This window comes from Aethalodelphis obliquidens, unplaced genomic scaffold (assembly GCF_003676395.1).
Source record: "Aethalodelphis obliquidens isolate GAN/ISIS:26980383/991018 unplaced genomic scaffold, ASM367639v1 scaffold2, whole genome shotgun sequence".
Taxonomy (NCBI): Eukaryota; Metazoa; Chordata; class Mammalia; order Artiodactyla; family Delphinidae; genus Aethalodelphis; species Aethalodelphis obliquidens.
The window spans coordinates 7,985,611-7,998,112 of NW_020837946.1; the positions used below are offsets into that span (position 1 = coordinate 7,985,611).

General features: G+C 57.9%; 1 protein-coding gene across 2 annotated transcripts; it reads right to left on the reverse strand.

Annotated features, from left to right (window-relative positions):
* Positions 1-5,084, reverse strand: PTMA (prothymosin alpha). 2 transcript variants are annotated; one of them, XM_027118521.1, is made up of 5 exons: positions 4,857-5,084; positions 1,951-2,022; positions 1,603-1,699; positions 1,023-1,096; positions 1-745 (listed from the first exon to the last, which is right to left on the reverse strand). In XM_027118521.1, exons 1-5 carry the CDS (start codon positions 4,899-4,901, stop codon positions 698-700), a joined length of 336 nt encoding a protein of 111 aa, XP_026974322.1. In that variant the 5' UTR covers positions 4,902-5,084; the 3' UTR covers positions 1-697. The 2 variants fall into 2 exon arrangements, with proteins under 2 accessions (XP_026974322.1, XP_026974332.1); XM_027118531.1 differs by having other exon boundaries at positions 1,603-1,696; positions 4,857-5,079.
* Between the last annotated feature and the right edge of the window lie 7,418 nt (positions 5,085-12,502).

Genomic DNA, 12,502 nt, shown 5'->3' on the forward strand with positions numbered 1-12,502 from the left:
TTTGTTAGAACAACTCAGCAAAATAAAATTCCGGTTTATTGTTGGACAACATTGTTTCACACATACATCAAACAGGCCAAAAAAAATAAACAGCAACTTCATAGACAAAAAAAGGAAAAAAAAGAAACCTTTTATCTTTGGCCTTTTTAACCATCTCATACAAACCAACTACTTATAGTACAGCTAAGTACATACACAAAAAAAGTTACTGGAATGCTCGGAATAAGATTGTTTTTTTGTTGTTGTTTTTGCTTTTTTTACAAGGTTTTTTTTCTCCTTTGAGATTATAATGAACATGGTCACACCACAAGTAAAGTCAGAAGTAGGACAGAGAACGCTCCGAAGGCTGGTTTGGTCATCCGAGATCATTAAAAATGGCTGACCCCCTAACAATATGTACAAAAATATAAAATGTAAATAAAAAATACAAACAAATTTTCCTTTTTAAAGTACTTTAAGAAAAAAAGCAGGGCCTTGGAAGTTTTGGTTCTTTTTCCCTCCCCTGTTGCAAATTCGCGTTGTGGTTTTGGTTGGGTGGTGGAGAGCGCGTGTCATCTGCGGTGGCACTGCCCGCAGTGGGCGGGCGGGCAGGCGGGACTCTCTACTCGAAGGTGACCACGTTTAGATTCTGAGACGGGAAGTGGAGGGTGAATAGGTCACGGTGGCCTTTTAAGTTTAACTTTTCCTTTTTTGCTGTCTAGTCATCCTCATCGGTCTTCTGCTTCTTGGTGTCAACATCGTCATCCTGGGAAGGGAAAGATGGTCAAGGTCCCTTTTCAACCCACCGGGCCCACCCACCAACTGCCTCAGCTCCTGCTGGCAGAGCCAAGACAGGCACAAGCAGCCCCAGAGGCCTCCGGGAGGCTGGGCCCATGTTCCTTCCTGTTCCTGCTCAAGATGAGAAGGGAACCACTCGGGACCACCCACCACACCAACTACAACTACTCAAGTCCCATCAGCCCCTCCAGTTTTAGTGCCTCAGATCCCAACCCTCTCACCGCGTCAAGCCAGACCAGACCCACCTCGTCATCTTCAGCTGCCCGTTTGCCTGTAGCGGCCTCAGCCTCCTCATCTTCATCTCCATCCTCTTCCTCACCTGGAGAGAATAAAGCCCAGGTAAAGCACTCTGCCTTCCTCAGCCAACCAGGGAGGGTCTTGGTGTTCTCCCACGCAGTGGCAGCCAGAAACGGGGAGGGGATAGCAAAACTACAGCTCCTTGGGCAAGCTCCCAGTAACAGTCTTGGCAGGATGGAGTGCCCCTGATCCGTCTCTGCTGCCCGACAAACTGGGCCGTCAGGGTACCCACACTGCCCATCGCAGATATCTTGTCTCCAGAGAAATGAAGGCACAAGCAAAAGCCAGAGAAGCCGACCAACCGATCAGTGTGTGGACGGCACTCTCCAGTGGGAGTGTGACCGTGGTGTTTGGGGCACAGCTCCACACCACTAACCTAAAGCAAGGAAAAAGATGCCAGCTCTGCGGGTGCAAGCCCCGTCGTAGGTGGTCCATTCGATCTGCCCCCCTGCGGGGAGCCCCCAATCCCTCCCCACTTGCTAGAGGACAGAAAAAGGTACCCCCCCAAAAAGAGACAAAGCTACTCACCATCACCTTCCTCCTCCTCCTCCTCTTCCTCCCCACCTTCCTCCTCTTCTTCATCTACCTCATTGTCGGCCTCCTGCTCCCCATTTTCCTCGTTCTCCTCGACAGAAAACAGACCAGCTTACAGATGAGGACAGAACATCACTCTGCCCCATCCCTTCTTCCAGACCCTGCCCAATGCTTCTACAGACCAGACCACCTAAGACACGCCCCCTGAAGCTCCACCGAGAGATCCTGACACGTAGCTGTCCAAGGCCTCAGCCCCCCCCCGCCCCCGGATTAAGCCCAAAGTCTAAGTAAGGAATCTTAGCCAGGAGCTGCTACGGGGTCATGTCCAAGGTAGACACTCACAGCATTTCCGTTAGCAGGTGCCTCTCTCCCATTCTCCGCCTCCTCCACAACTTCCTTCTTCTCTTTTAAGTCCTTCAAAACGGAAAAGGAAGCCAGTCAGTCTTTTGGGCAACCCAGGGCTGCCAAAGGAGCCCAGGTCTTCAAGTACGAAGGATGCGGTGCTGATCTGGATGGCCAAAGCTAAAAACTGAATGTTACAGGTGGACGGAGCACAGGATACCGAGTGTCTATGGTCAGGATTTCGTCCTACTTCTCAACCCTTAAAAACAAACACACTTTAAAAAAAGGAGCCCACCACGGCTGTTCCCCCTGCGGCTTTACTCATGCTCCTTAGGAAAGGAGCCATGTGGCACCACAGCCCGAAACCTGTCTGGCCGGGCGAACGAGCCTGGGAACACTTCACTCACACTCATCACGTACTTGTTTCCAACCAGAGGGAACTCCACCTCTCACAAATCCTTCTTGGAAGACACCAGGTATGTGCCGTAAATAAATAAGGCAATGGGGGGGAGGGCCCTGACACTGCGGGAGGACTCCCGTGGGTGGACTAGCCTGGGAAGGGGATGGGAGGGAGCTAACCGGCAAAACCGGGGCAGCAGCCTCACCAGCCAGAAGCCCCGCAGCCGAGCTCGAGCTCCAAGCCCTCGGCAGCGCAGGACCTGGCAAGCGCAGGTCCTGTGCTTTTTTTTTTTTATCTGAAGGAACCGGAATCCCACCAATCCCTCCATACCCAACAGCTGTCCCAGGAGGTGGCAGACCGATGCCTGGAAATGGGCGCGGTCTCAGGGGACGCTCTCCTCCTGGGCCCGAGAGAGGCCTTTGGGCACTCAGAGGCGCGCCGCCCGCAGCACCCTATTTCCGTCCCTGCCTCTCTCGCCCGTCCGCGGGTCAGCTCTGTGTCCGTCGTACCGCGCCTCGCAAGGCGGCCACGGCCCGGGTTCCAAAGGGCAGCGCCGCCGCGGACACGCCGAAACCCCTTAACTTTTTCAGTGCGGCAGACTCCGCCGCCATCACAGACGTCGAACGGCGCGCGAGCGGAAGGCGCTCAGCCGCCGTCCTGCGAACAGCCCCCGGGCACCTGCCGGCCCCGTCCTCCAGCTTCTCCCCGTGCAGTCCACAGCGGACCCCGGCGCCGCCCGCTCCCGCCCCCTGGTGGCCGGAGCCCCGGGGAGCTGTGGGGGCGGGGAGGTCGCGGCGCGCAGGCGCGCACCCCCGCCCGGCGGGCTTTGCGCGCGGGCCTCTGCACGCACCGCGCGCGCGGAGCACGTGGCCCAGAGCCGCCGAGTGCGCCCCTGACCCCGGAGACCCGGCGCCCGCGGGCGGCACTGGCACCGCCGAGCGCGCACCAGTTGGTCTCCTGTCTTTCCCGGCCTCTGGACGCCCCCGCCGCCTCCCCGCGCAGACCTAGATGCGCGGTATCTAAGTCTCTGCATTTGGCGGGCAAAGTCCCGCGGGAAGCTGCCCCGAAGTCCGCGGGGCCTTTTCAGTCCCACAGCCCGAGGCCGTCGGAGACGCACTCCACAGGGCTATATTGCTCTTAAGGGGAAATCACCTTAGAGGAAAACGAAAGCCCGCGTTGGGTAGGGCTGACCCTCCCCTCCGAACTAGTTCCCCGGCTGGGCCCAGTGAGGGCCGGAGGGAGCCCCTGCGGAGATCCGGGTCCCAATCTCCGCTCCTTCGGGGGAGTCGCTCCTGGGAAAGAACCAGAGGTGACGCCAGGGGTACAGGGGTTAAGGAGACGCCAAGGTGACTCGCGCCCGTCCCTGCAGGGGCACGACAGTGGCGCGGACAAGGGCCGAAGGATAAAAAAGCGATCCCTCCTGAAAGTACCGTGGTCCCGCCGAGGGCGGAGACACTCCCCGGGGCAGGCAGCGGGACCGATGCGGCGCGCCAGGAGCGGAGCTGCGCCAAACGCGCAGGGCCTCAAAACCGAGGGCAGTGAACCCGCAGCACCGGGCCCCAACAGCCTCTGGTGCCCGGTTCGACTCCGCAACAAGCCAGTCGCGGCCGCAGCTTTTGTTCGCCCGCGTAGCCTCCGGAGCAGCCGCAAATACGGTGCCCCCGGGCAGCCGCGGGGGGCGCCCATCATCGCCCCGGCGCGCCGCTCCTTCACTTTCCGTTTCCTCCCCTCCGGCGCGTGGGCTCGCCTCCTCCTCAGTCAAGCCCGGTATTGCTGAAGAATTATTGAAGCTGGGCGGCTGCTCCCGGCACACTGCCCCCAACCCCGGACGCCCACCCCCACCTCCCCGAGGGCACCCAGGGCGGAGAAGACCTTCACACCTCCGCGGAGACAACCGACGTCGCGGCCCGCCGGCCCGCCGCCCCACTCCGCCTTATCAGAGCTTAGTCCAGATAAGCCTCCTCGGACCCACTACAAGGCGCGAAACGCGGCGGTCCGGCGCCGAACAAAGAGCAGCGCCACCGGCGGGCGCTCGCCGCGGAGCCGCCACTTCCCGCAGCCGGTCTGCGCCCGCACACGCGCCCCCCCCCAGCACTTCCGATTCCAAACGCGCCGGAGTTTCAAAGTTATTTCCGTGCGCCCCGCGGGCCGACGACCCCCAGCCCGGACCCTATCCTCCCGCCGCCACTCAGACGAGTCCCAAACAAGTTTCGAGAGCCGTGGAGCAGCCTCCCCTCGAGCCTCTCAGCCTCCGCGCCAGCCCCTCCGGGTCCCTGAGGGGCCCCGGCCCACTCCCCGACGGGCATCACGTTTGCCCGCGGTGCTTCCCGCCCCCTCCCCCGCAAGCACAAAGAGTGGGCTGCCTGGGGGCCTAGGCTGGGGGCGGGCGGGCTCCCCGCAGAAGGGAGCAACAGCGGGCTCGGGGTACCCAGGTGCCGCGCGCCAAACACCGCTCCGGTGGTGGCGGCGCGCGAACCCCAAAGGGGCGGGCGGCGTCTAACCTCACCTTGGTGGTGATTTCGGAGCTGGTGTCCACGGCCGCGTCTGACATGATGGGGCACGCCGGTGATCCGATGCACGGATTGAAAAGAAAGCGGGAATTCGACGACTCTGGCAATAAAGCTGCCGGAGTCCGCGGCGGCGGAGGAGGCGCGCGGCGGAGGTGGCTGCGGCGAGCGCGGAGCCGGACACAGGAACAATGCAAAGATGGCTTTTCAGAGCAGCCAGTGGAGAACTCACGCGGCGCCAGAACCTTTAATATAGATTAGTGGGCGGCGCTCGGCCTCCCTTGCCCGAATGCTATTGGCTTGCAGCAGGGAGCGGGCGCTCACTCATTGGCTCGATTCCGAACAATGGGCAAGCGTGCTTAAAGCGGCAGTGCCCTCGTGCGTCCCGCGCTGCGCAGTCGCCGACCGTACTGTCATTCAAGGCCCGAGTTTGCTGGGTCTCGTCGGCACCAACGCCGTGGGGGAGGGGCGCGCGCTCGCGCTCGGGGCACGCGCTCCCGCCGCTGTTTTGCTTGGGGCTGCTGACGCAGAAAGCCAAAGCGCGGCAAAGCTGCGCGCCCAGCCCCCGGTCCTCACCCCTCCCCGCGCTTGCTCGGAAGAAGTGGGGGAGGAAAGAGGAGGAGGCTGCCGGCCCACACGACGGCTGCCAGCGAGGGGGAGGGGAAGGCCGGGTGCTGGGCTGTGCTCGCCCCGGGCGGTGCCCTGCACATTGCCCGTATGCCCACCCCCCGCGCCTTGGCACATCCCACCACGAGCTGTCCCAGCGCAAGTCGGCGGAAGCCCCACGACGAGCAATGAGGGCGTGAGGCTAAGACCCGCGTACTTGGGGCGCCCCGTCTTCTACCAAGTCCACCTCCTCTGCCCAGCTCCCGGCGCCCGGAGTCTGGGGAGGTGACCCCGTCGTCCACTCCCAGCCCCGGCGTCTGCCGCCTAAGCCAGCCTACGAGTGGGTTCCGTGCCAAGCACGCACACTCGGGGATTCGTGCATCGAGGGGACTCGAGAGCCTGTGTAGGCTCTGCCCTCGAACAGGACAGCCCGCGGGCGTCGCACCACACAACGGTCCCCGCACTTTAGGTTTCTGGTTTGCGCCTGCCCCGAGCGGTCACTGCCGTCGTGACAGCTACTGGGATCCTTCCAGGGCCCGGCCTTCGAGTCTATCGCTCTCCCACACCGCTTAAGACTCTGCCAAGGGCACATGAACTTATTCTTTGCGGGGTTATTCGAGGGAAAATAATCGTCCCTTACACCAGTTGATCTAGTCCTTGGGGGCTCCATGAAGTTTGGGGCGCCATTTAGGGAACACGCGGAGCCCGAAGAAGGGAACCATTAAGACGCCACACTCAAGATGGCGTTGGACTCGGCAAGCCTGGCGTGACGTGGCGACCCAACCCACTCGGACTATCTGAAAACCGTCGGCGACACTCTCCTTATCACCGTCGCATTTGGCTGTCGAACTAAGAAACCAGCTGTGTGGGAGGAAAGATTAGAATAAGTGGAAAGACGGTCCAGGAAAATACCTGTGCCACACACAAGATGGCGACAGATAGGGTTCATCCCCGTGTTGCCAGAAGGGGGCGCCCGACACGGAAGGCGGGACTCGGGAGAAGCGAGTGCACACTGGCTGAGAGTGGCGGGCGAACACAAAGTTGACGCTTTGCGTCTTGCCATTGGCAGGTTCCGCTGTCTGTCTCTTGGGGCCGCCGATTTGGGAATGGAGAAAACCCGGAGTCTGGGATTATGGAAGAGGGACGGATGCCAAGTCCTGCAGTGCTTGAAGTCGGGGGCGAGAGGAGAGGCTGAGTGGGTCGCCCTTCTTGGCTTTCTTAGCTCAGGGGCCAAGTGGCCCCATTCCCACCGCGAGACCCCGTTAACTGAGCTCACCCCACACTCTCCCGGCTGCCTCCCCAGGCCCCGGACTCGGCTGCCCAGCCGCGAGCAGGCGCGTAGGGCCACCCGGATCTGGGTCCCCTCCCACTCCCCCTGTCCCTCGCGCCTCAGGCCCGCATCCCCTTTACATCTGCCAGTCTGGCCGCTGGCCTGTGGGGGCTTTCCCAAGCGAATTGTCCTTTAGGGAGGGAGAAGCCCGGGCTCCCTGTCCTTTGGCGGGGAGAAACGTGGGGCAGGTGCTGGTCAGGGCAGGAGCACGGCGCCACCTCCCGCTGCCTGGCGGTCGCCATCCCGTCCCTTTTACGCAGCGGCGGAGGGGGCGCCCTCCGGGTCCCCGCCCTGCCCCAGGGCGCCCCAATGGCTGGAGGTGGGATTTTCCCCAGGGCGGGCGCGCGCCAATCCAAGGGACTCGCAATGGTGAGGACCACGAGTCCAAACCTTTTGTTCGGTCCACTCCCGCCCGCCATCAGTTGCCTTCATTGCGACGCGGACCTGAGGCCACCCTTCGCCCCAGAGGAGGAAGGTTCTCCTTGGCTGCTGCAGCCGCGACCCTTCCTTTGTGTCACATTATCCGAGACGTGGAGGGATTGTGCGGTATCATAAATGGGGTAGAAGAGCGCCTTTTACCTGCGGCGCAACCATTAAACTCTGGTTACCCTGGAGGGGATTGTTTGGTCCACAAAACCCAGATGCACTGAGAGCTTGTTCTGTGCCGCATTTAAGCGATTGAGCCTTCTTCCCTGTCTGGATAGTGGCATCGGGCAGTCTTCTCTGTGTCCACGGCTGAAGACTGGACGTGACTCTTCTGGGTTCTGGCCATTATGGGGGGCCAGGGGTGGGGGTGGATCCAACTGGATGAATGTGAATTTCCCTCGAAAAACTGCTTTGCCTGGCCCTGTGCCTATGCAGCTAACTTTGCTAGAAGTGGGTAAGGAAGGCTCATGTCCACCTGGTTCTGGAACCAGCATTTACCTTCACTGAGCACTGACTGCCTGGTGTGTACATGGCAGTAAGCCTTTGGCTCATGCTTCAAGCATTTTCATTTATTCTCCACACCTTCCAAAGTAGGTAGGACAATTATAGGGTTGAATTATATGAAATTGATGTTTTTTATAGGTCAAAACCAGTTGAAAATCGGCAAATTTATAGGTTCAGCCTCTAATATTATATCACTCTCCTTTTAACAAGTCAAGAAAGCCGACCAAGAGGGTACTTCCCTGGCAGTCTAGTGGTTAAGACTCTGCACTTCCACTGCAGGGGGCACGGGTTCGATCCCTGGTCAGAGAACTAAGATGCCTCATGCCAGGCGACTGGCCAAAAAAAAAAAAAAAAAAAAGAAAAAAGGAAAGGAGACCAAGGGACCTGGAGTAACCAAGTGAATCAGTGACTAAGTTGAGGCTAAAAGCCTAGAATGGAGGAATCTGCGTTGTTAGATGAGCGATGGATCAGAAGTGGCCTTGGAGGACTTCCCTGGTGGCGCAGTGGTTAAGAATCCACCTGCCAATGCAGGGGACACAGGTTCGATCCCTGGTCCTGGAAGATCCCACATGCCGCGGAGCAACTAAGCCCATGCGCCACAACTACTGAGCCTGCGCTCTAGAGCCCACAAACCGTAACTACTGAGTCCGTGTGCCACAACTACTGAAGCCCGCGCGCCTCGAGCGTACTCCGCAACAAGAGAAGCCACTGCTATGAGAATCCTGCGCACCGCAACGAAGAGTAGCACCCACCCCCCACCCCCCGCTCGCAACTAGAGAAAGCCCACGCACAGCAATGAAGACCCAACGCAGCCAAAAAAAAAAAAGTGTACTTGGACCTCCATCTTGCCATAGAAGTGTGGTATTTGACAGCTCATAAGTGAAGGAGTTATTTAGGCTAATCAAGAGCCTCATTCCTCCAGTGACACGCAACCCCGCCCCTCCTTTGCTGTTTCTGAACGGGTGTTCTTCCTATCCCCTATCACTTTCACTTACTGGATGCATCTCTGCCCTTTGCTGCTTCTGTAGCCTTTCAAACTCCCCCCCCACCCAAAGACAAACTGGTATGCCCTGGTAGCCCACATTTCCTGTCCCTGGTCTGTTTACAGCCTGAAGTGCACTGGGCTTAGGTTAGAGCTGCTCTAAGCCAGGGGACCCAAATGGCCTCCAGGCAAGTTTTGTTTTTAGGGAATTTGCATTAGGGACACTCTCAGTTGGACAACAGGCCTCTCTCTGCCGGCCTGAGGCACACATTTATTTCGCTTGCCTGACCCTGTAGGCACGTATGTTTGCAATTCTTGCTCCTAAGCCATTTCCAACATATTCCTAATTGTTCATCTCACAATTTTGATTCCCAAGAGATCAGAAAGACTATAAATGCTGTTAAAGCTGCCTGGGTTCAAATCCCAGCCCTGCCACATGCTAGCTGTGTGAATTTGGGAGAGTTACCTCCTCACCTCTAAAAAATGAAGGTGACAAAAATAGTACCTACCTTCCACAGTCATGGTGGGAACTGAACAAGTTAATATTCAGAAAGTGCTTAAAATAGGGTCTGGCACATCCAGGAAAACTGTCAGTGTTCTCAGGATTCCATCTTCCAGCTGCCATCTGTACCTAAGTGGGCTGGTTTCACAGTTTCGGCAGGACTCTGGACAAAGGAACAATGTCTTCAGAAAATTCTTCCCATACTCAGTGGGAAATGAGGGCACCAGCCTAGCTGAGTTTCTGGAAGCCTATGATTCGGTGCCCAACATGTTGGCAGCCCCTCTGGCCTCAGAGGAATGACAGAGTCTGAGAGGCACCCTGAATGGAACAGGCCTCAAAAAAATCCCGCCTTTAGAAACCCAGGACTTTCAGGCTGTGGTTTCCTTGCCCAGGCATCAGGGCCTGGGGAGCTTCCAGGGGCCTTTCAACTCTCCCGCCCTGCTGAGCCCAGATGGGATTGTGTAAGAGCACCCCCCACATGCCTGCTCTCTTGTGCAGCACGCCTGGGCCTGCCCGTTCTCCTGGGGAGCTCGGCCAGAAGGCCCTGGTACCCACACAGGTCTGGCCACCCAAAGGCTCCTTCCTGGCAGGGAGAGGGTGGAACATCTCTTGAAGTTCAGGGCCTGCTCCCAAACTGATGGCAAACTGGAGTCCTGGTTGGAGGCGTGCCAAGGACGCAGGGGGAGGTGTGCGTGCTCTGTACAGTGCCACTGCCGCCCCCTGAGCACACTCATGCCATGGTGTCTCCAGGAATCTTCTGCTGGCCTGTGCCATTTCCCAGTCCCTCTTCCCTGCATCTATCGAGCGTGTGTGGGCCTATCTGCATAGCTCGAGTGGGTGTTTTGCTTAAGCTCTGGGTACCGTTTGTGAGTGCGTGGGCCCAGCATCACGGTGGCAGGTGAAGGTGCCAGCTGGGGGAGCACGTGTGTGGGCGCATGCCCTGTAGCCCTGCCTGGGATTGCCTGCGAGAGCAGTGCGCCTGAAGAGAGGTTAAACACGTACGAGGAGGCAACCCTGTGCGGCAACACTCAGTGTGACCACGAGGAGGCATTTTACGAGGCGTCTCCACACCTCTCCCTTCCTGCCACCCAGCCCTGCATGGAAACCCAGCAAGACAGGAGCCAAGAGCGGGCCCCAGCTGAGGGTCTAGGTGCTCTAGGCCAGGCCAGAAATCCCAGTCCAGTTAAGCTTGAAGTTGGGAGAGGCAGGCTCTTTGACATCTTGAACCTTCCTCTTTCCTCTTCTCTGTTAAACTCAAATGGGGGGCTTCCCTGGTGGCGCAGTGGTTAAGAATCCACCTGCCTGTGCAGGCGACATGGGTTCGAGCCCTGGTCCGGGAAGATCCCACATGCCGCAGAGCAACTAAGGCCGTGCGCCACAACTACTGAGCCTGCGCTCTAGAGCCCATGAGTCACAACTACCGAGCCCACGTGCCACAACTACTGAAGCCTGCGTGCCTCGAGCCCATGCTCCGCAACGAGAAACCACCGCAATGAGAAGCCCGCGCACGACAACGAAAAGTAGCCCCCGCTCGCCACAACTAGAGAAAGCCTGCGTACAGCAGCGAAGACCCAACGCAGCCGAAAAAAAAAAATTAAAATTAAAAAAAAAAACTCAAATGGGTCTTTTCCACCTTTCCTTCACCCCTGGCGGAGGAGCCCCCCGAGTCTTGTTTGGGAGGAGAAGGTATGAGGGATGGAGGACCCACCGCCAGCCAGGAGTTGCTCACTGTCTTACACCAAAGGGAGGTACAGACAGGGTGACCAGCTCTCCGAGAGGCAGAACTCTCAGTGCTACAACTAGGAAACTCCTGGATGCACCACCGGACACACTGATTACCCTGGTCGGGTCCTTATTCACACACTGGTAAGTATGGCATTTCTCAAGAAACCTATGACGCACCGTCAGGAAGAAGGGTCCTGTAGCCCTCAATCCCAAAACAGCTTCCCGCTTGGATTCTGCTTCTCTACCGTGGAGAAGCCAGGGTGGCGCTGGGAGCGTTTGGTTTGCACATGGTAGAGCAGAAGGACTGAGGGGCTTAGGGAAGACCACAGAGCAAGCTGGTGACACTGGGACCAGGACTTCCCGCACCCTCCCAGGAGGGCTTGCAGATGCCACGTGCAGTGATGGTCGCGAGCATAGGAATCTGTTGGTTTCCAGGTCCAGGTGGGAGCAAGGGTCTCTAGAACTGTGGGAGGAGATTTCAGTCTCCTTTAAAAAAATGTTCTCTCCTCCAAGAGGTTTTCTGAGAATTTCACAGGGGACAAAAAGTGAGGCTTGGGCTTCCCTGGTGGCGCAGTGGTTGAGAGTCCGCCTGCCAATACAGGGGACACGGGTTCGTGCCCCGGTCCGGGAAGATCCCACATGCCGCGGAGCGGCTGGGCCCGTGAGCCATGGCTGCTGAGCCTGCGCGTCCGGAGCCTGTGCTCCGCAACGGGAGAGGCCACAACAGTGAGAGGCCTGCGTACCACAAAAAAAAAAAAAAAGTGAGGCTCTCACTTGGACAATTCTATAGGAAAATCTCAAAACAGGACGAACCATTACCCCAGAACTCAAACCTCCCCAGGGAAGGGAAAGAAAGTTGGCAGCACCTTTTCTAGGGAAGTGCAAGCCCCACGTGCATTTAAAGCCTGGGAGGAAAGCCAGAGCTCACGCACCTGAACTGAGAGCTCCCCAGGCCTCCTCAGCTGCAGTGTGTTCTCAACACGCTGCATCGTGGCCAGGCCTGGAACTGTACCGTTTACTGGCTCTTAGCAGCTTTCTCCAGGGCAGGCCACTCTCTCTCGCCACTTAGGTGCTTGAAGAGTGTTGCCTCAGAAGCATAGGCCAGACATCTCTGCATCCACCTGGCTGCTGGCAAGGCCTCCGTTTTCCCACTCGCTAAGTGGAGGGTAGAATATGACGCAGGTCCCAGGGAGACAACAGCATGGCTGTTGGTCCCCACCCCGTCCTGGCTTGTTCACAGGGCCACAGTGCTCTGAGGTGCAAAGTCCTTGGCCAACACATGGTTTTGAGACCCCCTGAAGTATTTATCACCTTGGTAGTAATCAGTCTCCTCTTGGGCCATATGTGATAGGTTGGAGGCTTCCTCAATTAAGATTTTCGGGATGATAAAATGTATTCCAGAATGTTCTTCAGAAGCCACCAGTACTATTAAACAAGGAGCATTCCATGATGGAAGTAAATTGTGCTCTGAATACCTGTAGAAACAGATAAAAGGGAAATTAGAAATTAATGATTAATGTTAACAAGTGAGCCTGCATGAGATGAAACAGCTCTAGAGCAGAGCAGGACA